This window comes from Schistocerca cancellata, chromosome 7, assembly GCF_023864275.1.
Source record: "Schistocerca cancellata isolate TAMUIC-IGC-003103 chromosome 7, iqSchCanc2.1, whole genome shotgun sequence".
NCBI classification, from domain to species: domain Eukaryota; kingdom Metazoa; phylum Arthropoda; class Insecta; order Orthoptera; family Acrididae; genus Schistocerca; species Schistocerca cancellata.
The window spans coordinates 501094627-501122569 of record NC_064632.1 but is presented as its reverse complement, the minus strand read 5'-3'; the positions used below and the strand labels follow the sequence as shown (position 1 = coordinate 501122569).

The 27943-nt window shown below is 43.9% G+C and overlaps 1 protein-coding gene across 1 annotated transcript in view; it reads right to left on the bottom strand.

Annotated features, from left to right (window-relative positions):
• LOC126092856 (odorant receptor 43a-like) overlaps window positions 1–27943 on the bottom strand; it is a 78683-nt gene that overhangs the window by 32189 nt on the left and 18551 nt on the right. The window contains exons 3-4 of the mRNA XM_049908585.1: window positions 19103–19617; window positions 2688–2787 (exon numbers count right to left, since the gene is read on the bottom strand). Of these exons, the coding sequence (XP_049764542.1) occupies window positions 2688–2787; window positions 19103–19617 (615 nt within the window). The remainder of the gene's footprint in view (window positions 1–2687; window positions 2788–19102; window positions 19618–27943) is intronic.

The following is a 27943-nucleotide window of genomic DNA, read 5'->3' as shown; positions in this document are numbered from 1 at the left end:
GTACCAAGACCGGCGAATACTAAAGGACGCATATGAACCATTGGTGAACATTTTCTCTCTAACAAACAGTTCTTCCCCATGATGTGACCTATAACTCCTACTCATCTGATGCAAAGAGTTTGTAACACCATATCTAAATAATGTCGAAACACAGTATCAATAGATAAAAATATGAAACAAATAATCATTATACAGGGTGTTACAAAAAGGTACGGCCAAACTTTCAGGAAACATTCCTCACACACAAAGAAAGAAAATATGTTATGTGGACATGTGTCTGGAAACGCTTACTGTCCATGTTAGAGCTCATTTTATTACTTCTCTTCAAATCACATTAATCATGGAATGGAAACACACAGCAACAGAACGTACCAGCGTGACTTCAAACTCTTTGTTACAGGAAATGTTCAAAATGTCCTCCGTTAGCGAGGATACATGCATCTACCCTCCGTCGCATGGAATCCCTGATGCGCTGATGCAGCCCTGGAGAATCGCGTATTGTATCACAGCCGTCCACAATACGAGCACGAAGAGTCTCTACATTTGGTACCGGGGTTGCGTAGACAAGAGCTTTCAAATGTCCATATAAATGAAAGTCAAGAGGGTTGAGGTCAGGAGAGCGAGGAGGCCATGGAATTGGTCCGCCTCTACCAATCCATCGGTCACCGAATCTGTTGTTGAGAAGCGTACGAACACTTCGACTGAAATGTGCAGGAGCTCCATCGTGCATGAACCACATGCTGTGTCGTACTTGTAAAGGCACATGTTATAGCAGCACAGGTAGAGTATTCCGTATGAAATCATGATAACGTGCTCCATTGAGCGTAGGTGGAAGAATATGGGGCCCAATCAAGACATCACCAACAATGCCTGCCCAAACGTTCACAGAAAATCTGTGTTGTGACGTGATTGCACAATTGCGTGTGGATTCTCTTCAGCCCACACATGTTGATTGTGAAAATTTACAATTTGATCACGTTGGAATGAAGCCTCATCCGTGAAGAGAACATTTGCACTGAAATGAAGATTGACACATTGTTGGATGAACCATTCGCAGAAGTGTACCCGTGGAGGCCAATCAGCTGCTGATAGTGCCTGCACACGCTGTACGTGGTACGGAAACAACTGGTTCTCCCGTAGCACTCTCCATAGAGTGACGTGGTCAACGTTACCTTGTACAGCAGCAACTTGTCTGACGCTGACATTAGGGTTATCGTCAACTGCACGAAGAATTGCGTCGTCCATTGCAGGTGTCCTCGTCGTTCTAGGTCTTCCCCAGTCACGAGTCATAGGCTGGAATGTTCCGTGCTCCCTATGACGCCGATCAATAGCTTCGAACGTCTTCCTCTAAGGACACCTTCGTTCTGGAAATCTGTCTCGATACAAACTTACCGCGCCACGGCTATTGCCCCGTGATAATCCATACATCAAATGGGCATCTGCCAACTGCGCATTTGTAAAAATTGCACTGACTTCAAAACCACGTTCGTGATGAACACTAACCTGTTGATGCTACGTACTGATGTGCTTGATGCTAGTACTGTAGAGCAATGAGTCGCATGTCAACACAAGCACCGAAGTCAACATTACCTTCCTTCAGTTGGGCCAACTGACGGTGAATCGAGGGAGTACAGTACATACTGACGAAACTAAAATGAGCCCTAACATGGAAATTAAAAGTTTCCGGACACATGTCCACATAACATCTTTTCTTTATTTGTGTGTGAGGAATGTTTCCTGAAAGTTTGGTCGTACCTTTTTGTAATACCCTGTATAATCTCTAAAATTTGGCATTCATTTACCTCGCGATGGAGTGCATAATGTCACTTAATGTCCAAAGACAGTCTTTCAGATTTTCCATAGTGTGTTTGCGTAGACGATAATATCGGGCGTCATCTCTATCGCAGTTCTAAGATAATATTCAGCAACGCGAAAATAGCTTCCGCGGCCGACTGTTGGTTTTGTTTTACTGTTGTCAAGACAATAACTGACGTGCTTTCGATAATGAACTTAACATTATTATGGACTGTGAGCTATTCTTAGTGTTGTGAGGACGATGCTCCTGTCATGCGCTACGTCGGTGAATGCACCGACCAATAGTGCCAGCGATAAGACTGATCAGTTTCAGGGTTTCTGTATTTGTTTCCTAATCATTATTTTCTGTAATTTGGAGGTGCAGCCAGCCCAAACAGTGATCTTTCCGACATATTTTACGTGTCCCCAGATCCGCGGAAAACAACGACTCAGTGCATTTACGTCAACATTCACCAGGATGTGTGTTTGAGGTTCTCTCCACAGATTTACTAACACCGTATGTAAAACATGAAAAGTAAGATAATTTAGCACACCACCTACACAAAAATGATGTGCGGTGAACTTTTTTATTTTGGTGAAGCAGTATTTTGAAATGACCTTAGAATTTTCGTATTAGGTCTAGTTCTCTAATTGCACCAATTTCTTTATTTTTGAATCGTGAAAATTCGACACATACCTATGCGCTAAGTAAGTGTTTTCCCAGAATTGTTTTGTAAATATTTCTTCTTTCATTGAGAAACGTACGCAGTATGTAGATATACAAACAGTACTGTGATTTAACTTACTCACGAATTTAGCGTCACTCTGAAGGGTACACACACAAACAAGGTTACCAGTCATACATACCGATATATGATGACATGCGTACTTACCACTACGAATCCAAAAGAATGCAAACAAACATTCAGCGCATTCGCAAGCAGCAGGAGGTAAAGCGACGTGCTCGTCACCACTTCCAGATCTTTGACGTACCTGAGAATGTAAACAGAATGTTACACTACCGTATTTAGTTTGACATAAAAGTCATAGACAATGTGGGTTTGATCCCGTGGGAAAGCAGGTACTTATTTCGATTAGTAAAGGGTAGAGCAATCAGTCGTAAATAATATTTATTGTATATCCAGATTTCAGTCACTGCGTGTCGAACTTCAGTGGATTAAAGGTGAGTTAAAACATTAAAATCACTTATGTGTGTACATACACCAAAAGGGACTGTTCATACACTATATGATCAAAAGTGTCCGGACACCCCCCACAAACATATGTATTTCATTGGGTGCATTGTGCTGCCACCTACCGCCAGGTACTCCATATCAGTGACCTCCGTAAACATTAGACATCGTGGGAGATCAGAATGGGGTGCTCCACGGAAATCACGGACTTCGATCGTGGTCAGGTGATACGGTCTCACTTGTGTCATACGTCAGTACGCGAGATTTCAACATTCTTAAACGTCCCTAGGTCCACTGTTTCAGATGTTATAGTGAGGTGGAAACGTGAACGGACATGTACAACACAAAAGCGTACAGGCCGACGTCGTCTGTTCACTGACAGAGACCGCCGACAGTTGAAGAGGTTCGTAATATGTAATAGGCAGACATCTATCTAGACCATCACACGGGGATTCCAGACTGCAACAATATCCACTGCAAGTACTGTGACAGTTAGGCGGGACGTGAGAAAATCTGGATTTCATGGTCGAGTGGTTGCTCATAAGCCAACCGTCACGCCGGTCTAGCGAATGTCGACCTGCAGTTTCGGTTTCCATCAGCTCACTGTTTATCACGTCATATCTCCTTAACTATGTGTCGTACAATGATATAATTTTGTAGGCACATTCAGCGGCATGCGTGGAAACAGCCTTCGAAACTTTCTACGAACAAAACTTGTTGCGAGGAACTAATAAATTAAAACGCCATGCCTGATGCGGCAGTTTTACTGCATGAAAAGTGGAAATGTAGTACGCGATAAACCTTTCCTTTCATCATTTTTTGGGGATTGTCAGTGATAAGAAAGTTTCGTAAAAGTTTGAAATTATTTGTAAAGTTTGCCACTAATTCCCTCAATCCCAAATAGTGGATGAAAAAAGTCTGTGTAATCGCGTGTCATGGGCTACAGTTCTTTTTCACCCTCACAGAAACAGGTATTCGTGCGAGCTGCGGTTCTCAGTCGTATTTTATGAATAGCTTAGCGGCCACTGCTTTTCTCGCGTAGACCGTGTGGCCTGCAGAGATTTTGTTATTATTTATTCGAATATTTATGTTGTTCACAAACTGTAACACGTTCTCAACTTTTGATGTTATAAGCATGCTCTCTCCCGCGTTTACTACTGACAGGACAGAGATTCTGGTAGCTGGAATCCAAAGTTTTCATTAATCATGTCTTTTGCGTTTTTATGGAGATATTTCCATAACAACTTTCATCCCCTAACAAATATTTCTTTATATCTAACCGAAAAGCGTAATACCAATTTTCATAAATTTACCTTTACAATTTTTAATGTATCGCGATATTTTCTTAAAAATTTTCATTCCATATTTCACTCCCTTAGCGGCTGAATTTCCAGGAACACTGAAACACGTATTTTTTTTTTTTTATTTCTAACCGAGAAGTCAAATCCCAGATGTCATAGATGAAGTCTCAAAAATCCTTTAGTGATTTTTCAGTAACTATTTATTTTCAGAAAACTTTTAACCACTATTTTACCCTTTTTGTGGTTGAATTTCCAAAAATCCTGAAACACGTGTTTATTTTCTGACTGAGAAACCAAATTCCAGTTTCCGTAGTTCTAGCTTCAAAATTCCCTTAATAGCGAAATACTTTCAAAGAGCCTTTCACCCCGTATTTTATCACCATACGTGTGGAATTTCGGACAATTATTTCTTAAAAAATGCCTACAGTATAAGATCCACACCCTCTCCAAACTTCAAGTTTCTATCCTTAGCTGTTTGGGCTGGGCAATAACGATTCTGGGACCCGGTCTGACCCTATTTCACCCCTTAAGGCTTGAATTTCTAGAAATACAGAAACAAGTATTTTTTTCATCCTTAATCGAGTCGCCAAACATCAGTTTTCAAATATTTAGGTTTAAAAATGCTTTCGTAATGAAATATTTTCATAAAACGTTTCACCCCCTGTATCGCCCCCTTAGGGGCTGCATTCCCAAAAACAGTGACATACGTATGCTTTATATCTAACGGAGAAGCGAAATACAAATTGTTATAGACATACCTTCAAAAATGTTTGAACAATGTAACATTTCCATAAAAGCGTAAGGCCCCCTCCCCTTTTCACCCACATTCAAATTTTCATAGATTTAGCTTTATAATGCTTTCGTAATGAAATATTTTCATACAGATTCTCACCCCATGTTTCACCCCCCCCCCCCCAGGGGTTCTATTTCCAACGACAGTGAAACACGTCCTTTTTGTGACTTTTCATGCTTTTCCGACGGATATGTTGCAAATACATTTCTCGGGTTTGCCGCCGGTTTGCCGCGGTGCGTAGAGCACATGTGGTCTCAGATGCCGACTGTGTGCCTGCTGATCTACAGCACCTTAGAACGGTATTCCAACAGAATGGCTATTCTGATAGACAGATGCGTCATGCAGTCCTTTCGAAGCAAATTCGAAGCAGGGCTGTAAATAAAGATGCGAAGGCACCCACTGCAACAGCGTTCTTGCCCAGTTTTGGCGGCACGTCTTCGAAAATACACTCCTGGAAATGGAAAAAAGAACACATTGACACCGGTGTGTCAGACCCACCATACTTGCTCCGGACACTGCGAGAGGGCTGTACAAGCAATGATCACACGCACGGCACAGCGGACACACCAGGAACCGCGGTGTTGGCCGTCGAATGGCGCTAGCTGCGCAGCATTTGTGCACCGCCGCCGTCAGTGTCAGCCAGTTTGCCGTGGCATACGGAGCTCCATCGCAGTCTTTAACACTGGTAGCATGCCGCGACAGCGTGGACGTGAACCGTATGTGCAGTTGACGGACTTTGAGCGAGGGCGTATAGTGGGCATGCGGGAGGACGGGTGGACGTACCGCCGAATTGCTCAACACGTGGGGCGTGAGGTCTCCACTATACATCGATATTGTCGCCAGTGGTCGGCGGAAGGTGCACGTGCCCGTCGACCTGCGACCGGACCGCAGCGACGCACGAATGCACGCCAAGACCGTAGGATCCTACGCAGTGCCGTAGGGGACCGCACCGCCACTTCCAAGCAAATTAGGGGCACTGTTGCTCCTGGGGTATCGGCGAGGACCATTCGCAACCGTCTCCATGAAGCTGGGCTACGGTCCCGCACACCGTTAGGCCGTCTTCCGCTCACGCCCCAACATCGTGCAGCCCGCCTCCAGTGGTGTAGCGACAGGCGTGAATGGAGGGACGAATGGAGACGTGTCGTCTTCAGCGATGAGAGTCGCTTCTGCCTTGGTGCCAATGATGGTCGTATGCGTGTTTGGCGCCGTGCAGGTGAGCGCCACAATCGGGACTGCATACGACCGAGGCACACAGGGCCAACACCCGGCATCATGGTGTGGGGAGCGATCTCCTACACTGGCCGTACACCACTGGTGATCGTCGAGGGGACACTGAATAGTGCACGGTACATCCAAACCGTTATCGAACCCATCATTCTACCATTCCTAGACCGGCAAGGGAACGTGCTGTTCCAACAGGACAATACACGTCCGCATGTATCCCGTGCCACCCAACGTGCTCTAGAAGGTGTAAGTCAACTACCCTGGCCAGCAAGATCTCCGGATCTGTCCCCCATTGAGCATGTTTGGGACTGGATGAAGCGTCGTCTCACGCGGTCTGCACGTCCAGCACGAACGCTGGTCCAACTGAGGCGCCAGGTGGAAATGGCATGGCAAGCCGTTCCACAGGACTACATCCAGCATCTCTACGATCGTCTCCATGCGAGAATAGCAGCCTGCATTGCTGCGAAAGGTGGATATTGTGCATTGCATGCTCTGTTGCCTGTGTCTATGTGCCTGTGGTTCTGTCAGTGTGATCATGTGATGTATCTGACCCCAGGAATGTGTCAATAAAGTTTCCCCTTCCTGGGACAATGAATTCACGGTGTTCTTATTTCAATTTCCAGGAGTGTAGAAAGAACCCTCACAAGGCACGATATCAAGTGTGTTTTTCTCCCAAGAGCAAAATTGAGGAGTATATTGTGCTCGGTCAAAGACGACCCTGGCCTTAGGAAACGTGGCGTGTATAAAATGCCATGCCAATGTGGAAAATCTTATATTGGGCCGACATGCCATGCAATAAAATTTCGTCGAACACCATCGTCATACCTCATAAATAAGCGGTGGTGGAGCCATGCCTCGACGCGGGACATCGTACGCTTTACGAAAAAACTGAAATTTTATCCCCAGCGTCATCTTTCTGGGACTTTGTTAAGGAGTCCATACATATCGGTTCGGCAGACAATATTATCAACAGGGATGTAGGTTTTCAACTAAGCGCCGCCAGGAATCCAGTACTGGCTGCCATTAAATCAAAACAGGGGAAAACAAGAACAGGTCGCAACGCACTTCTGACAAGGGAACCTCCCCATCGCACCCCCCTCAGATTTAGTTATAAGTTGGCACAGTGGACAGGCCTTGAAAAACTGAACACCGATCAATCGAGAAAACAGGAAGAAGTTGTGTGGAACTATGAAAAATTAAGCAAAATATACAAACTGAGTAGTCCATGTGAAAGATAGGCAACATCAAGGAGGACGCGAGCTCATAAGCGCCATGGTCTCGTGGTTAGCGTGAGCAGTTGTGGAATGAAAGGTCCTTGGTTCAAGTCTTCCCTCGAGTGAAAAGTTTTAAAAAAATGGTTCAAATGGCTCTGAGCACAATGGGACTTAACATCTATGGTTATCAGTCCCCTAGAACTTAGAACTACTTAAACCTAGCTAACCTAAGGACATCACAAACATCCATGCCCGAGGCAGGATTCGAACCTGCGACCGTAGCAGTCGCGCGGCTCCGGACTGAGCGCCTAGAATCGCTAGACCACCGCGGCCGGCTGAAAAGTTTACTTTCTTTATTTTTGCGAAGGTATGATGTGTCCGTTCGTTCATTGACGTCTCTGTTCACTGTAAGTTTAGGGTCTGTGTTTTGCGACCGCTCCGCAAAACCGTGCGATTAGTAGACAAAAGGACATGCCTCTCCAATGGGAACCGAAAATATTTGATCGTAAGGTCATAGGTCAACCGATTCCTCAACAGGAAAACACGTCTGTCACATGACAGGAATATGTTGTCGACCCACGTAACTTGTACACTTCGCGAATGGGTAAAAAGATTCTTCTACCTTGCCCGATTTAGCTTTTCTTGTGGATGTGATAATCACTCCCAAAAAAGTAATGAAAACATAAGAGTTTGTCACATAAACTACAACAAATGAATGCAACAGTTTCACAGTCGCACAGTTTTCCCTGTGCTCTGTCAAAATATATGTTTTTAACGTTTTCAAATTTTTCCTTACGCAGACCGTCAAATGCTGCATATGTCCAAGCAAATCTGAATATGTCCTGGAAATTTGGAGAGCGAAGTTGATTATGTGTGAGTGCCTGAACTTTGATAATTGTCTGAAAATAAAACTTAAACTTATCACTGGAATGAAGATTCGAACCAAGGACTTCTCGTTCTGCAGCTGCTCACGTTAACCACAGGACCACGGCGCTCCTGAGCTGACACTGTGCTTGATGTTGCCTATCTTGCACATGGACTACTCAGTTTGTATATTTTGCTTATTTTTTCGTAGTTCCATACAACTTCTTCCTGTTTTCTCGATTGATCTGTGTTCAGTTTTTCAAGGCCTATCCACTGTGCCAAATTATAACTAAATCTGAAGGGGGTGCGATGGGGAGGTACGCTTGTGAGATTTAATTCAGCCTTTAACCACAGGAGCGTCCGGCAGCACAGTCATTGCCCATGGCGCACGCGCGGACGGCCTTTCTGCGGCTCCCAGCAGGGGGCACCAGGAGCGCCGCTTTCCTCCAACTACGAGCGTCTACCCGCGCGCGCGTATTGCCCGCTCCCTGAATGATAAATTTCGATGGCGCCGCGCGATTATCATCAGTCGCGCATTGCAGCAGTTGCAGCAGGAGGTTCCTCCGCGTGATGATGTCGGACGGTGGCATGGATGAAATACCGTGCGAGTTACTCAAAACAAGCCGGCGGCATACCCGAGAAGTGTATTTGCAACGAAAATTTTTCTTTGTAACCGAGAGAAAAAAACTGCCAGTGATCATAGATGTAGCTTTCAAAACACTGTAGTGGTTCTCTAATAATGATATGTTTTCAAGAAAACCTTTCACCCACTGTTTCAAACTAAAATGGTTAAATTTCCAAAAATACTGAAACATATATTTCTTTAATTCTGACCGAGAAACCAGATACTAATTTTCGTAGCTCTAACTTCAAAATGGCCTTAATAATTCAAAAAAGAAATAAAAGCACTGATCCTCTGTTTTACCTCCTTAAGGTTGGAAAATCGCTTCTTAGCAGTACAAGGTAGATACATTCTCCAAATTTCTAGTTTCAGTCATCATCGTTTTGGGCTGTACGATCAAGAGTCAGTCAGTCAGTCAGTCAGTCAGTCAGGACACAATATGCATCTAACAACTAACAAGAACGTCAACTGACGTTAATATAATCTTCAAGAGGGCAGCTTTCCAGTTCAGTAACAGACAATAGCAGTTACAGAGACAGTAATTTGTGACATGCTTTACTTTAATTGACATTGGCGAATTCGGCCGTGAGCTACGTGAATTTTGCCACTTACCCCAGGGGCAGAAGGTTAGGTAACGCGGCCGTTGCACTGGTAGAGGATGTGGGAGGGGCATAACCCGATCGTAGGTAGAACCTGCACCGATGTCACGTCCTAAAAACGAAGGAACCGTGTCCATACACTGTTTGTGTTTCAGTACTGTCAACTCACTGACGTGCGCGACTCTTACCGATAAACTGTTGCTGTACAAATTTTGTGGCCGAACGGTTCTAGGCGCTTCAGTCCGGAACTGCACTGCCGCTGCGTTCGCAGGTTCGAATCCTGCCTCGGGCATGGATGTGTGTGATGTCCTTAGTTAGGTTTAAGTAGTTCTAAGTCTAGAGGACTGATGACCTCAGATGTTTAAGTCCCATAGTGCTCAGAGCCATTTGAACCATTCTTGGTATAAATTTTGACAATGAAGGAATAAACATTACAGAGACGGTCATCTTCAAATGCGGTACTTATTTGTAGCAAGGAACGTTAAATTAATTGAGAGTGTTGTAACAGATTTCTAGATCTATAAAGCACAGAATTGTATCTATGCTTTATAGATCTAGAAAAGGCATATGACCGGGTTCCTAGGAGGAAGTTATTGTCTGTTCTACAAGATTATGGGATAGGAGGCAAACTTTTGCAAGCAATTAAAGGTCTTTACATGGATAGTCAGGCAGCAGTTGGAGTTGATGGTAAATTGAGTTCCTGGTTCATATTATTTATGGATCATATGTTGAAAACAATAGACTGGCTGGGTGAGATTAAGATATGTGAACACAAAATAAGCAGTCTTGCATATGCGGATGACTTAGTTGTGATGGCAGATTCGATTGAAAGTTTGCAAAGTAATATTTCAGAGCTAGATCAGAAATGTAAGGACTATGGTATGAAGATTAGCATCTCCAAAACGAAAGTAACGTCAGTGGGAAAGAAATATAAACGGATTGAGTGCCAAATAGGAGGAACAAAGTTAGAACAGGTGGACGGTCTCAAGTACTTAGGATGCATATTCTCACAGGATGGCAACATAGTGAAAGAAGTGGAAGCGAAGTGTAGCACAGCTAATGCAGTGAGCGCTCAGCTACGATCTACTCTCTTCTGCAAGAAGGAAGTCAGTACCAAGACTAAGTTATCTGTGCACCGTTCAATCTTTCGACCAACTTTGTTGTATGGGAGCGAAAGCTGGGTGGATTCAGGTTACCTTATCAACAAGGTTGAGGTTACGGATATGAGAGTAGCTAGGATGATTGCAGGTACTAGTAGATGGGAACAATGGCAGGAGGGTGTCCACAATGAGGAAATCAAAGAAAAACTGGGAATGAACTCTATAGATGTAGCAGTCAGGGCGAACAGGCTTAGATGGTGGGGTCATGTTACACGCATGGGAGAAGCAAGGTTACCCAAGAGACTCATGGATTCAGCAGTAGAGGGTAGGAGGAGTCGGGGCAGACCGAGGAGAAGGTACCTGGATTCGGTTAAGAATGATTTTGAAGTAATAGGTTTAACATCAGAAGAGGCACCAATGTTAGCACTGAATAGGGGATCATGGAGGAACTGTATAAGGGGGGCTATGCTCCAGACTGAACGCTGAAAGGCATAATCAGCCTTAAATGATGATGATGATGATGATGAATGATGATGTTGTAACAGATTGTAGTGAGCAAAAGAAAAAAATGGAGTTTAAAATATTTAGTAAGCAATTTTGACCGTGTCGTATATTGCATACAGAATATATTTAATTTAAATGAATTGCTCTTATTAATCAATTATTCATCCGTTCACATAAACAACAAAACAAAACTTGTCAGACAATTAGAGTGTTTCAGCTCTGGAGTCTCAGAGTGGCAGCAAACGGAAAAACAGAGCAGTCGACGCTACGTGTTCCGAATGGTGCTCAGTTTTAACAAACAGTAACGGGGACACCAGCTGCCAACCTATCGCTCCCTTACAATAGCTAGTCCACTGGTGGCTCACAGCATTTTAATTTATCTAGGTTACCAAATGCGACCCCAGCTGCCGCCTCCCAGTGTCAGTATTGGCACTCGAGCTGAAAAGCTTGACGACCACTGGTCTAGATCTTGTTCCTGTAATTACCGACCACTTATACTATACCACTTGACATAGAGATTTGGCCTGTCTGCTGGATAAACTGCAGACTGTAAGCCGCATAGATGTTAAAAGCCTACTATCCAACCCCAGACTTCCACGAAAACGGCACTGAGAAGTTTCATCATTGCTTGCGGTCGCAGTTTCTGACCAAACTGAAAGTATGATGTTATCCTAACTCTTGCCTATCACGCAGCCTAACGCGAACCGACGTGGAGATGGTAGTCAGATACCTGCCGGTCGCAGACTGGCGAATCTGGTGGTGGGATGACTCTCAAAGACATATGTAAGAATATGATGTGATTTCGGAAACTACTTAATGCTTAAGTGTGCTTCCACTATTCTGTATGGGCTCTAAGACTTTACCAGTACCAAGATTACGAAAAGTATCTGGGGGCAGGAAATCAGAAAAGTATATGGAACATTATTACTTATCTGTCATCTCCCTATTTACCAGTGTGGCTTCTATCTTGAAAGCGTTATTTTGAAGGGTCTCTATGGAGCCTCTTAATGATTTTTCAGTAGAAATAACTTTCATTCTATCCCTCTGGCTTCTTAATTCTCGGATAAATGAGTCAGTTCCTTCCTTTGACTGTGCTCATATCGGTCACAATTTACATACACTGATCAGCCGGAACATTATTACCACGTACCATATAGTCGGTATGTTCACCTCTGGCGCGGATAACAGCGGCAACGTGTGGTGGCGTGGAAGCAGTGAGGCCTTGATAGGTCGCTGGAGGGAGGTGGGACCACGTCTGCGCCCACAAGTCACTTAATTCCTGTAAATTCTGGGTGGGGGGGGGGGGGGGAATAGGGGGCGATAACCTTTGACGCCACGTTCAGTCACATCCCAGATGTGTTCGTTTGGATTCAGATTTGGCGGGGTGGGGTGCAGCCCATCAATTGTAACTCACCACCGTACTCCTCGCACCACTCCATTACATTCCTGGCCTTGTGAAATGGCGCATTATTTTGTTGAAAAATACCACTGTCGTCGAGAAACCTTATGTCACGAAAGTGTGTACGGTGTCTGCAACAACTGTACGACACTGATTGGCCGTCACGGTGCCTTGCACGATCTCCATGAGAGCCATGGATGCCCACGTGACTGTTCCACGAAGCATAATGGAGCCACCGCCAGCTTGTCTCTGTCCCGCCATACAGTTGTCCAGGACCTGTTCACTTGGAAGACGGTTGATTCACGCTCACCCATCGGCATGATGAAGGTATCGCGATTCAGCAGACCCTGCAACACTCTGCCACTGTACCAACGTCCAGTGCCGATCGTCACTTGTCCATCTCAGTCGCAGTTCCCGATGTCGTGATGGTAACATTGGCACATGCATGGGTCATCGGTTGCGGTGGTCCATCGTTTGGAGTGTTAGGTGCACTGTGTATTGAGATACACTTGCACTCTTCCCAGCATTAAAGTCTGATGTTAGTCCAGCCTCAGCTCGCCGTCTGTCTTGTTTTACCAGTCTGCCCAGCCTAAGATGTCCGACATGTGTAATGAGGGGTGGCCGGCCAACCCCACGACGTCTGGACGTTGTTTCATCCTCGTTTCGCCACGTGTTGAAGACACTGACCACAGCATTCCTCGAACACCTGAAAAGTCGTGCAGTTTCCGAAATACTCATGCCGAGCCTCCGGGCCATCAAAACCTGCCCTTGGTCAAACTCGGATAGTTCGCGCGTCTTCCCCGTTCTACACAAGGACAGCACTCTCACTGATACTACACGCACCGAACGTATATCTGGCTAACAGTCACTACACTCCTGGTGTCGCTGCCCTTAATGTTCAGTCTGATGAGTGTATTTTCCATTTTGGGTACTATATTTGCCTGATAATCATCCGATTCAGATGAAATAGTGAGAATTTCACTAAGTCACTACTGATTCTCGGAGGTCAAGATGTTTCTGTGCTATATTCCCCTGGTGCAGTGCTTTCCTCCTCTTACCTGACGCCGGCCGCGGTGGCCGTGCGGTTCTAGGCGCTCCAGTCCGGAACCGCGCTGCTGCTACGGTTGCAGGTTCGAATCCTGCCTAGGGCATGGGTGTGTGTGATGTCCTTAGGTTAGTTAGGTTTAAGTAGTTCTAAGTTCTAGGGGACTGATGACCACAGCAGTTGAGCCCCATAGTGCTCAGAGTCATTTTTCTTACCTGACTAATTTAACGTATGAATAATAGTGTGTAAGTAAGGTTTCAGTATGTGTATTCGCGAGCGTAAGGTAGTCTGCTATGTGACATTATAGCAAATTCTGGAGATACGTAATAGGTAGCAAAGAAATTTCTCTTTGCATTGTTAAACCTTTTGTATACCCTGGGACATTACAAAAGGCTGGTTCTCTGGTCACTTCTGTTGGAGGAAAAAACCCGTTTTTCGGAACCGGAGCTGGGATGCGAGATGGGTAAGGTCGGTGTAGTTTAAGAGTTCTTCTTCAAGTTAATGTTGTGTTTTATCTACTTTTTCAGACCTAGTCAAAGCTAATGATTCCTTTCTTCGTTCATAGTTCATTACCGTGTGTGAGAAATGTTGCTAATTCGCGAGTGTGTGGTGCAATAGAATCCACAGGATGAGTAAATTATTGTTCAGTTCTACCGTTTCCTCAAACGCGCGGAGTCGTGTTAAGTCTATTTGTGATTTAGTTCACTTTGTTCATTGTTCCTTTTGTTACTGCATCTATATTGCGTATGGTTTCCGTGATCTTATGACCGAATTTTCAGTAATTCGTCTCACCTGATAATTTTCTTCTTGGGTATTTAGTTGTTCTTGTTACCACGTGTCGGCGTTTAGATGTAAGAGCATTAAGCTCGTACATCTTGCTTCATTACAGCAAAATCTGTGCAGAGTCATTCCTTCATCTAAAATACCATGCTTATTTTGTGCACGATTTTGTTTGTAAGGATCACGTGATCGTGTTCTAATGACAAAGTCTACAGTGCCATAATGTCAGTGATCTCTCCCATAAAGTACCTGAATTAATTAAGATTCTCTTATGCTTCATTCTTTTAGCAATTCACTTAATAGTTATTTTGTTCTTATATCCTGAGTGTTAAAATCAAGGGAAGAGTCCCTCTTGCTAAACATGTGTGCTGCGATTAATTTTTTTTTCTTTTCCTTCCTGTTAGTCTTTCATGTGGTATGAATGTAACAGTCACGATTAAACCGTCCTTTGATCATTCCTCTCCTATAGATTGTAAACCTAGCGGGGGACTCCTGAGTACAGTTCTGCGTTTGATTATTATTCAACGTAATAGATCACAGGAAACAGCAGCCATTACATTACTTACTAAAAATGTGTGGAATTAAATTTATCGAATCAAATATGTGTTCTTCTTCCAGAATTTGCGTTTACGCTCTCTCTGGTAAAATCTCACTCCATGCTTTATCCAAGTCTAATCTAAGGTACGTCCTACTGCGCTCCTTTTACACGACAGTCATACTGATACAGTAGTTTACCATTCATGATTAACTGTAGAGATATTCCTCATAATAATTTACCCTTCATGTTCGAGATTAGGTATAAGAATAGCTTTCAATTTTATAATTCACAGTTTTCCAAAATCGTAATTAGTGAATGAATTAATTAGTGAGATGTGTTGTCCGATTCAGAAAGAAATATAGCAATAAAACTGTATCATCAAAGTTCAGAATCTTGTTGGTATTACAGCAAAATAGGCGGCTGAAATTTTGAGGATCCAAAATTTTAAGTTATTTATTTCATAAGGAAAGTGGCATCAAATAATTCAAAATATGATCTCAGAAAAATAGGAGTGTCTACTTTCGGATGTGTGCTAACAATATCTCCTCTACTGCCGATTAACTCAAAACGGTTAATTCAATCATTGTATGACGCTGTCGCAACTTCAGTTAGCCAGGTTGATTGTAAACAGGAGGATAAACAGCTGAAACATGAAGTTAAATCAGGTTTCACACAAGGAAGAATTGTACGAATTCGTTTAAATATTACATATTAAGTGCGTAGCTGCCTCAGCCATGCAGCTTGCCCCAAAAGTCGGCACTGGACTAAATATCGCGAATATGTTAAGAGCCACGGACGGGGTGGATATGGATATAAGTGAAAGGGATAGGGGGAAACGTTTTGGGTGAGACGCGAGAGTAGTTCGCCATCTTGGTATCTACCATATTGGATACAACTCATTTCTTAAGTGGGAAGGGGTCATGTGATACATGTTTTAAGGGTAGAATCTGACGAGAATCACAGTGGTGAATTCCTTTTTGCAATCTCTTTGATAAGTATCAAGCTATGCATCATTTGTATAACATGTGTAATTCGTGATGCGGCACGCTCGAAACTGACCACGTTAGTTTCCATCGTTACAAGCGTGCCTATAATGTGAAGGACAACATGCCAGCTGCCAAAGAAGAGAGGGTCGAAATCATCTTGCTAACTGAAACTTCCTGGCAGATTAAAACTGTGTGCCGGACCGAGACTCGAACTCGGGACCTTTGCCTTTAGTGGGCAAGTACTCTACCAAGTGCTCGCAGAAGAGCTTCTGTGAAGTTTAGAAGATAGGAGACGAGGTACTGGCAGAACTGAAGCTGTGAGGACGGGTCGTGAGTAGTCCTTGCGCAGCTCAGTTGGTAGAGCACTTGCCCGCGAAATGCAAAGGTCCCGATTCGATCCTCGGTCGGCACACAGTTTTAAACTGCCAGGAAGTTTCATATCAGCGCACACTCCGCTGTAGAGTGAAATTGTCATTCTGGATCCCGCAAGTTGGTTATCCGAGTTCCACGGCAGTTACCAGGGCTTCAACCAGTGACACTTTGACAGGAATCCGTCACAGAAAGTGCCGTCAGGAAATTGATCAGGGAGTTTCAAGAAACAGTCTCGGTGGCAAATAACCGCCCTACTGAGCTTCCCCTCCCAGCGACTGATGGGGCTACGACCACGGCAGTGTTAGCAGAAGTGGCCACGAGTCCCGTCCAAGGTACCAGGAAGCTCGCCAATGGCGTTCCTCGAAACAGTAATCACCGTGCCCTGTAGCTACAGAAATGGTATCCATTCAAAATGCCACTCTTACAATGTCTGTGCGGAAGATGACCTTGCAGTTTTGTGAGTTGGTGTTAGCACATCACGTCACCGATCAGGACGTTGCATACAACATACTCTTTAGCAATGAGGCTGATTTTTACATCAATGGACTACTCAGTAAGCACAAACTGCAATACCCAACCAAGGTGGACGTCTGCCTGTAGGGCTCAAGGACGTGGCAAAGTGGTGTGATGTGCAGGATTTGGGGTGTGCACCTCATTAGCCCTGCCCTTCCGACGAAACCGTTAATGCTGCTACCTATCTGCAGATGCTGGATGAGATAGTTATGGTTCTCAACGAAGACGATTCTTCGTAATTTCAGCAGATGGGATGTCACCCCATTATGATGTCTGTGTATGGCAATGGCTAAACACGTAGTTCGACGGTTGTTGGATCGGGCATAGTGGTCCCGCGGAGTTGCCGCCACGTTCACCTGGTCCGACCTCCTAGATATCTACCAGTGTGTATATCTAAAGTCCGTTGTGTTTTCCGTGAAGATTGTTGATGTGCGGCACTTGGAACAGCGGATTACCGTGGTCTGTGGTGCTGACACTCATGCTGTGTTGCCTCGTGTTTACGCAAACTTTCTCCAACGGATACGGGAATATCTTTAGTTACACGGACAGCATGTGGAACACATTTTGTAAAGTGCTCTTTGTTGTGCAATGTAAAGTGCTCTTTGTTTTGCATCGCATGTATCGCGATTTATGACGAATTACTTGTGGTTCCGCTGAGAGGTGGGACCACATATGTTCTGCGGCAGCATCATGTACGGTCTTCGACAGTAAAGGCTTGCGCATTGTCGGAACATGATTATACATGATTTTGTCCAGCTCTACAATCTACATTTCTGCGATGGGTTCGTCTTGCAATGCGATAAAACGCCAGCACTCCTCTCTCACCTAGTGCACACTTTGCGCCAGTGACCATCTCTGCTGATATGAACCAGATTGAGCATGCTTGGAACTATCTGAAAGGTTACAGAGACGCCCCCCCCCCAAAAAAAAATTCTCTTTCTCTCTCTCTCTCTCTCTCTCTCTCTCTCTCTCTCTCTCTCACACACACACACACACACACACACGCACATGCACACACCCAGTGGTTAACCGTAGGAACAGCGCCAGAGTGAGGCAGGCTTAAATTTTGAAATCTTCAAAAAATCGATTTCGTTATTGGTGCTGAAAATCTTCTGTGGGATGTCTACTTTACTGTAGTATTCATCCCACGTTCGCCGGTGACTTCGTTATCGAGTCACAAGGTGATTTGTGAAAACTATTCGCAGGTTGAAAACGATTGTCAACATTGCGGCCATTGTGGCTGCATCTTACTTCAACAACGGCCTAACAGGCAATATGCAAATTATGAACTTGCTCGAACTTGGGATCCGACCAGCCTCTCACAGCTTCTGGACAAAAGTGGACGAAAAGAGCATCGACCAAGCAGAGCAGCGGATGGCAGTAGCTGCCAAACAGGCCCACAGGGTCACCATGGCCGAGAAGAAGTTGGCGGAGAACCTTCTTCTTGATCTGGAAGGATTTCTTTATGGATCAGGTGTAGCTCTCCCAAAATTTTAAACGTGCTTTTCTGCAACCGTGTTTGTGAAATTGGCAAGAAACATAACTTACGAACGGAACATACGGTTCTGATCAGAATTTGATCCCGATATTCTAAAATGAATTCTTTAACAGCTTACGTAGCCGTTTTGCGATATATTCAAAAGTCTATTTTCGGTGAACGCTTATGCCTCGATTTTCTGAGTGACGGAAATGAAATTCGCTTCAACACGTCAACATTTTATTAAAACTTAATAATTTTCCATTATCGTACGTATGCTGACAGAAAATATATCGAAAATAACTTATACAAAATTATTTTCTTGCGGGTCTAAGAACTCCCGCCGGTGACCAATGTTCTGTTTGCAGGGGAACCTTTCACCTGGTGCAGTGGTATCATGGAGCGTCCGACGTGAACACAAAAATTATTTCTTGAAGACAAAATCGTAAGGAGTAAAACTATATCATCACATTTAGCATTACTTTTAACTTACTTGAAAATCATGAAAATCACCTAATTTTGATGCGTTCAAAGAAGGTTACCTCATTAAGTAGCTACGTCTCGACCAACTGATGGAGAGCATCCAAGCATATTACAGTACTAATAAATTCTTCAGTCCCTGTTCTCGATGAGGTAGTTCAATACGGATTTCCAAGTACGCATGTGATGCTAAAATTTTAGAACAGTTAACGCGCTTCATTTTATTCGCTCGTATTCTACATGACTCTACTAATGTCAGAAATGTCCGAGCATACTGTAGTCTATAAATGAAACACATACTTACGCTATAATAAGTTGATGATGTCGTATGTTGTTCACTAAAGAGGTGTACAGTTTCCAGCCTTTGTGGTCTCTGTTCAGAAAGAACAGATCCCCGTGACTGTCTGGATCGACCTCTGATGCAACTAAATATCCTCTGAACACATAGTTTGTTTGTGACCTGTGCAGTTCATCAGCGCAGTTTTCCAGAGGCTCTACACTCATGTCTCGCTCTGCTTTATTTGCCCGCCCACGCAGCTTCGAAAGCCCCATTACTTCGATATTCTCGTTCAGAACAGCTAGTTCGGATGCTGCGTGGATTAAGAGAACGACGAAGAATATGTCCATCAAGATGCTCGTCTGTCCGATAGCTGCTATGCCAACAGCCTGGATGGCGTACGTGATTTCGTAGGCGGGCGATTGTTGCACGTCGACGGGAATCCAGAAGATGAGCGGCCTGGTGCCGTTCTCGGCTGGTGGCGACGTGAGGTTCTGTATGAGTGGGTCTGCCATCCACAGCACCACCGTCACCGTCACCCCCTGAAACACGGTGGGATCACCTCTCACCTTCAAATCCAATACGTCAAGTTTGATATGTATAATTCTATTGGATCTTCTGCCATAATTGTAGCCCATACTGATGGGCAGGACTTGACTTTCTACTATGTTGTTGTTGTTGTTGTCGTTGTGGTCTTCAGTCCTGAGACTGGTTTGATGCAGCTCTCCATGCTACTCTATCCTGTGCAAGCTTCTTCATCTCCCAGTACCTACTGCAACCTACATCCTTCTGAATCTGCTTAGTGTATTCATCTCTTGGTCTCCCTCCACGATTTTTACCCTCCACGCTGCCCTCCAATACTAAACTGGTGATCCCTTGATGCCTCAGAACATGTCCTACCAACCGATCCCTACTTCTGGTCAGGTTGTGCCACAAACTTCTTTTCTCCCCAATCCTATTCAATACTTCCTCATTAGTTATGTGATCTACCCATATGATCTTCAGCATTATTCTGTAGCACCACATTTCGAAAGCTTCTACTCTCTCCTTGTCCAAACTATTTATCGTCCTGAGTCGAAACAAGGCCCCCGGAGTAGACAACATTCCATTGGAACTACTGACAACCTTGGGAGAGCCAGTCCTGACAAAACTCTACCATCTGATGAGCAAGATGTATGAAACAGGCGAAATACCCTCAGACTTCAAGAAGAATATAATAATTCCAATCCCAAAGAAAGCAGGTGTTGACACATGTGAAAATTACCGAACAATCAGTTTAATAAGCCACAGCTGCAAATTACTAACACGAATTCTTTACAGACGAATGGAAAAACTAGTAGAAGCCGACCTCGGGGAAGATCAGTTTGGATTCCGTAGAAATACTGGAACGCGTGAGGCAATACTGACCTTACGACTTCTCTTAGAAGAAAGAATAAGGAAAGGCAAACCTACGGTTATAGCATTTGTAGACTTAGAGAAAGCTTTTGACAATGTTGACTGGAATACTCTCTTTCAAATTCTAAAGGTGTCAGGGGTAAAATACAGGGAGCGAAAGGCTATTTACAATTTGTACAGAAACCAGATGGCAGTTATAAGAGTCGAGGGACATGAAAGGGAAGCAGTGGTTGGGAAGGGAGCAAGCAGTAAAGGAAACAAAAGAAAAATTCGGAGTAGGTATTAAAATCCATGGAGAAGAAAAAAAACTTTGAGGTTCGCCGATGACATTGTAATTCTGTGAGAGACAGCAAAGGACTTGGAAGAGCAGTTGAACGGAATGGACAGTGTCTAGAAAGGAGGATATAAGATGAACATCAACAAAAGCAAAACGAGGATAATGGAATGTAGTCGGATTAAGTCGGGTGATGCTGAGGGAATTAGATTAGGAAATGAGAAACTTAAAGTAGTAAAGGAGTTTTGCTATTTGGGGAGCAAAATAACTGATGATGGTCGAAGTAGAGAGGATATAAAATGTAGACTGGCAATGGCAAGGAAAACGTTTTTGACTTTCTACTAAGCATTACTAAATGTCATCTCTCAGAATTATCTAGACCAGATAGTTCAGGGGCCCTCTCATAATGGAAACAGAACAGACCTAATAGCAACAAGTAGACCAGATCTCTTTGAGAGTACCCATACTGAAACTGATGACCAAGACCCAGTTGCAGCAATAATGATTAATACAGTAAAAAGTGTAGTTAAATGAAAGATTTACATGTTTAGTAGGAAGGTTTACGTATTTAGTAAGTCAGATAAAGGGGCAGCTGTCTCACATCTGAGTGAGGAACTCAAAACATTTATCTTTTGACATCAGCGTGTAGGTAGACTGTGGCTCAAGTATGAAAGAACAGATGACCAAACACTAGATGGATATGTACATGTATACAGAACAGTTCATGATGGGAAGAAGCCTAAATTATATGTAGCAACTGCAAAGAAACAGAGACTTATGCTTAATAGATGTGAAACAAAGCATACAACCATGGACAGAAGGCTGCTGAGTGAAAGCAAGCTGTCAGAAAGCTGTCAAGTAAGCAATGCATGAAGCTTTCAGTGACTACTGTAACAGAATGTTATTGAACGATTTCTCACAAAACCCAAAGAGTCACATTCAAACACTGTCAATGGCACTCATGGATGACACGAGAACTGAAATTAATCATAGCATAACAAAAGGTAAAATACTTAGCTCCATTTACAAATATTCCATTACTAAATAAGATACACATGTGCTGTCCCAGTTTACTTCTCACACCACGGCTAATATGAGTGATACACAACTGTGCCAAGAGATTAAAAAAAAAAGCACAGATTACACCTGCCTATAAGGAAGGTAGCAGGAAGAACGCACGAAACTGTACCTAAACCATTTCTTCAGAACGAAGACCAGTTTTTCATCATAACCTAAATTTACTCACGGTAATTGCTGGTTCTGATGTACTGTAACAGTAACTTTCACCCATACATAAACGTGGTTGAAATTATGCGTCTCTTTCCAGATAGCTCTATTTACTGATACACTGAAGCACCAAAGAAACTGGTATAAGATGCGTGTTCAAATACAGAGATATGTAAACAGGCAGCCCGCATCTCGTGGTCGTGCGGTAGCGTTCTCGCTTCCCACGCCCGGGTTCCCGTGTTCGATTCCCGGCGGGGTCAGGGATTTTCTCTGCCTCGTGATGGCTGGGTGTTGTGTGCTGTCCTTAGGTTAGTTAGGTTTAAGTAGTTCTGAGTGTTCTAGGGGACTGATGACCGTATCAGTTAAGTCCCATAGTGCTCAGAGCCACTTTTTTTGTAAACAGGCAGAATATGGCGCTGCAATCGGCAACGTCTATATAAGACAACAAGTGTCTCGCGCAGGTGTCAGATCGGTTACTGCTGTTACAATGGGAGGTTATCAATATTTAAGTGAGACTGAACGTGCTGTAATAGTCCGCATACGAGTGATGGGACGCAGCATCTGCGAGGTACCGATGAAGTGGGAATTTTCCCGTACGACCATTTAACGAGTGTACCGTGAATATCAGGAATCCGGTAAAACATCAAACCTCCGACATCACTGCGCCCGGAAAAGAAGTCCTCCAACAACGGGACAACGACGCTTGAAGAGAATCGCTCAACGTGACAGAAGTGCAACCCTTCCGCAAACTGCTGCAGATTTCAGTGCTCGACCATCAGCAAGTCTCAGCGTGCGAACCATTCAACGAAACATCATCGATATGGGCTTCCGGAGCCGAAGGTCCACTCGTGTACCCTTGATGTCTGCACGACGCAAAGCTTTACACCTCGCCTTGGCCCGTCAACACCGACATTGGACTATTGATGACTGGAAACATGTTGCCTGGTCGGATGAGTCACGTTTCAAATAGTATCGAGCAGATGGACGTGAACGGGGATGGAGACAACCCCATGAATCCATGGACCCTGCGTGTCAGCAGGAAACTGTTCAAGTTGGTGGAGTCTGTAATGGTGTGGGGCGTGTGCAGTTGGAATGATATGGGACCCCTGATGCATACCGATACGATTCTACCATGTGACAGGTACGTAAGCATCCTGTCTGATCACTAGCATCCATTCATGTCCATTCTGCATTCCGGAACGCATCAGATGGAAAACTAGCAGTAACTAACCAAGAGAATTGTCAAGAATTGGCACGTTATTTCTCCGGTCTCCTTAACTGCCCTGAACCTGTAACGAGATTTCCAGTACAGAACTGTACCTCCACCCAACCTGAATCACTCCCACTAACATGTGAAGATATCAACAAACACATACTTAAACTAAAAAGCAACAGAACATCTGTTGAAGACGGCATCATTCCACAATTACTGAAAAACCTTGGACCAAAGTCACTACAGAGGCTTACGCAAATAATCTCTACCACCTGGCAAACAGAAAAACTTCCTGACGATTGGAAATGTGCACTTACCCCTCCACTGCACAAGAAAAGAGATAGGACCTGAATGTGAACAACTACAGAGGAATCAACGTGCTACAAGTTACCTACAAAATTTTCTCACCATGCTTACTCCAGAGAATACAAGAACAGTTAAAACATAAAATCGATGAATACCATGATTCCTCTCGCCTCGGTGATTCATGACAGAACAAACCCTCACACTGAAAACAATTCTAAAATAACGGCCATCAGGAATGCGCCAGTCGTTTTCACCTTCATACATTTCAAGGAAGCGTATGATTCTGTTGACCGACGATCCTTGTTCAGTGTCTTAGAAGAACAGGGGCTCGACCCAGACACACTACGAGTAATCAGATAATCAGACAGATATTAGCTGACACAACATCGAAATTTAAACTCATGGGTGAAATCTCTGATCCCCTCATGATCAAAACAAGTGCGCCAAGACGAGTGATTATTCCCACTATTATTCGATCTAGTCCTGGACAAAGTAATGATCGAATAGGAAAAAGAACTGAAAACTCAAGGACATTGGAAATCAACACGGTACAAAATAGAAATATCAAACCTAACTTTCGCAGACGCCCTTGTCATACTCTCAGACAAGGAAGCAACAACAAGGGACTAAAAGAATGCGCGGAAATAGTTGGGCTGCAAATCTCTTTCTAGAAGTCTGAATTTTTCTGCTCAAAATTAATCGTAACAAAATCAAACACAAAATACGGCAAAATAAACAGAGTTGTCCACTTCAAGTATCTAGGTGAAATCCTTGAACCTACAGGTGGAGCGAAGATCGCACAGAAGACTCGACAAAAAGAAAATGAAAAGAGCGTTCGGCAAGACACAGCAAGTATATAATAAAAAATGCATGTCCATTCACACAAACGTCAGACACTACAACACAGTAATCAAGCCTGAAGTACTGTATGCACCTAAGACGCTAACACTCCACAAGAAAAGTGAATTGGAAAACATACTGAAGGAAGAGAGGAAAATCACGACGAAAATTCTCGGCCCAAAGCTGACAGAAGAGGGATACAGATTATACTCTAGGAGAACTACAGAGAAGATGTCAAACATAGCATCAAGTGTCAGAAAGAGAAGTTTGAAATTCTGTGGGCACATCATCAGGCTATCACCAAAACGAATCACCGAAAGACTTCTAACATACATACAAAGGGTCAAACCAAAACAACACCATGGATCACACATACTAGACCTGGAACCATAAAAAAATCGATCCAATCGAAATTGAAGACAGAAATGTATACAGGGACAAGAAACACGAGTGGAATGTGAGGTCAGATAATGAACTGCCAAAGAAGCCAGGGGCAAAGTAGACTGAAGATAGAGGCTCCATGGAGAAAAAATGAGAGAATCGTGGAATATCAGAAAGAATACTCAAATGAGGCAGAATACTTTGCGTGATCCTTCAGAGTCTTGACACAAATAATAATATATACAGGGAGACAATTATTGAAGGACATGCAATATAATCGTCATAACTTCTGAACGGTTTGCATTAGGATGTTCAAACTGCACAGTTGGCCGCGGGCAATGATGGGAGTTAGTACGCATTGTATGGTTTGGCTTAGCGAGGAAGCCCATTTTCAAAAAAATGGTTCAAATGGCTCTGAGCACTATGGGACTCAACATCTGTGGTCATAAGTCCCCTAGAACTTAGAATTACTTAAACCTAACTAACCTAAGGACATCACACACATCCATGCCCGAGGCAGGATTTGAACCTGCGACCGTAGCGGTCGCGCGCTTCCGGACTGAGCGCCTAGAACCGCTAGACCACCGCGGCCGGTAAGCCCATTTTCATTTGGAGAGGTTTGTCAATAAGCAAAATTGGCGCGTTTTGAGGACTGAGAATCCACATTTCGCGATCGAGAAGCTTCTTCACCCTCAGTGGGTAACTGTGTGGTGTGCGATGTCCAGTTACAGAATAATCGGTGCGATATTTCTTGATGGAACTGAAGGGTACGTGAAGGTTTTGGAAGATGATTTCATTCCCTTTATTCAAAGCGACCCTGATTTCGACAAGATGTGATTCATGCAAGACAGGGCTCGATCCCATCGAAGCAGGAGAGTGTTTGATGTCCTGAAGGACCACTTTGGGGGACCACATTCTGGCTCTGTGGTACGCAAAGGCCACTGGCATGGGCCTCGATTGGCCACCATAGTCTCCGAATTTGAACACATGCGACTGCTTTTTGTGGGGAAATATTAAAGACATGGTGTACAGCAATAACTCCAAAACCATTGCTGAGGTGAAAACAGCCATTCAGGTCATGGACAGCATCGATGTTCCTACATTTCGGTGGGTCAAGCAGAATTTTGCTATTCGTCTGCGCCACATCATCGCCAATGATGGCTGGCATATTGAACATGGCATATCGAAAATCCGAATATCTGTAGTGTCGTTTACATGTTTAATTGTCATCTGTGTGTGTGTGTGTGTATGTGTGTGTGTGTGTGTGTGTGTGTGATGAAACTACACAGTTAAGCTTTGATTCTGAAATTTTTGCAATAATTTCGCGTTTTTTGTGATTTTAGCCCCTTTCTATCTCAGTGTCAAACGCTTTTAAGCAGTATCCCATGAACATGATTTTTTCATGCAAACAGAACCAGCAGCCTGGGAGAGTCGATGAATTCCAAGTTAATCCACTGAAACATGCTGGACAGATGTGGTGGCAACAGAGACGACACCATGCTGATGTGGAACAATATAATATTGCCTGTTATTGAACAAACATTATGCAAAACTTATATTTGTTTTTCAGCTATTTCAAATCCAGTCAGACATATGATGCCGTAAACCTGAAACCTAGGAGCGGTAGTGATTTGAGAATTTGCTGATGGGGACATCTATTTTGTACCAGATACCTGCAGATATTTTGACGTCTCCAAATATTCCTATTTTTTAAAAGCTACTACAAAATTACGTATCCGGGAACGTGTAAGACATACTTGTGATCTAACGTATTAAAAGCAAGGACTCGCGCCTTGAAATTACTATGTGTGCTCTATTTTAACTGAAACCTAACTCTTGTCGTCATCTGTTTACTCCAAGTGAGATGATGTGCACGTGAGTCCCGCAATTTCTTACACCACTGACACAAGGCCTACTTCAGTCTGACACTACTGAGAATGACTCAACGACTCCTTTACTTTCAGCTGTTTCCCCATATTCCAGCTCGTTGACCAGAAGCCCATGAATAACATGACGTTGAAATTAATTCCGATGACAGTTGGTAAAATTTTTATTTTATTGAAACACAGTGGGAGTCGTAGCCAAAGCCGTATCATCAGATGCAACAATATTAAAATGTTATAGGTGTATCGATAGCTCCTACAAAAGATATACTATTCTGTGAATATTGTCTCCATTACATTAACGAAAGAGTGTTTAAATGTGACAGATGTATCATAGAATGAAATTTCAACTCTGCAGCGGAGTGTATGCTGATACGAAACTTCCTGGCAGATTAAAACTGTGTACCAGACCGAGACTCGAACTCGGGACTTTTGCCTTTCGCGGGCAAGAGCTCTACCATCTGAGCTACCCAAGCATGACTCACAACCCATCTTCACATCTTCAATTCCGACAGTACCTCCTCTGCTACGTTCCAAGCTTCACAGAGGCTCACCTGCGAAACTTCCAGAACTAGCACTCCTGGAAGAAAGGATACTGAGGAGAGGTGGCTCTGCCACAGCCTGGGGGATGTTTCCAGAGTGAAATTTTCAGTCTGTATTGGAGTGTGCGCTGATATGAAACTTCCTGGCAGATTAAAAGTGTGTGCCGGACTGAGACTCGAACTCGGGACCTTTGCCTTAAACGGGCAAGAGCTCTACCATCTGGTGGAATTGAAGCTGTGAGGACGGGGCGTGAGTCGTCCTTGGGTAGCTCAGATGGTAGAGCACTTGTCCTCGAAAGGCGAAGGTCCTGAGTTCGGGTCTCGGTCCGGCACACAGTTTTAATCAGCCAGGAAGTATTATATCAGCGCATACTCCGTTGCAGAGTGAAAATTTCATTCTGGAAACATCCCCCAGACTGTGGCAAAGCCATGTCTCCGCAATATCCTTTCTTCCAGGAGTGCTAGTACTTTAAGTTTCGCAGGAGAGCTTCTGTTAAGTTAGGAAGGCAGGAGAGGAGGTACTGTCGGAATGGAAGCTGTGAGTCGTGCTTGGGTAGCTCAGATGGTAGAGCACTTGCCCACGAAAGGCAAAGGTCCCGATTTCGAGTCTCGGTCCGGCACATACTTTTAATCTACGAGGAAGTTTCAGGTGTATCATAGTTCTTAGTCGAACTTTGAACGTTGTTGGACCTGATGATGCCCCTTTAGGCCGCGAAACCGGTTAGGTATCAATAAAACAACAATTTTACTATTTGTCAGCGGAATTCTTCTTAACATCATGCCTTTCAAAAGCTGCAGAGGCCCAGA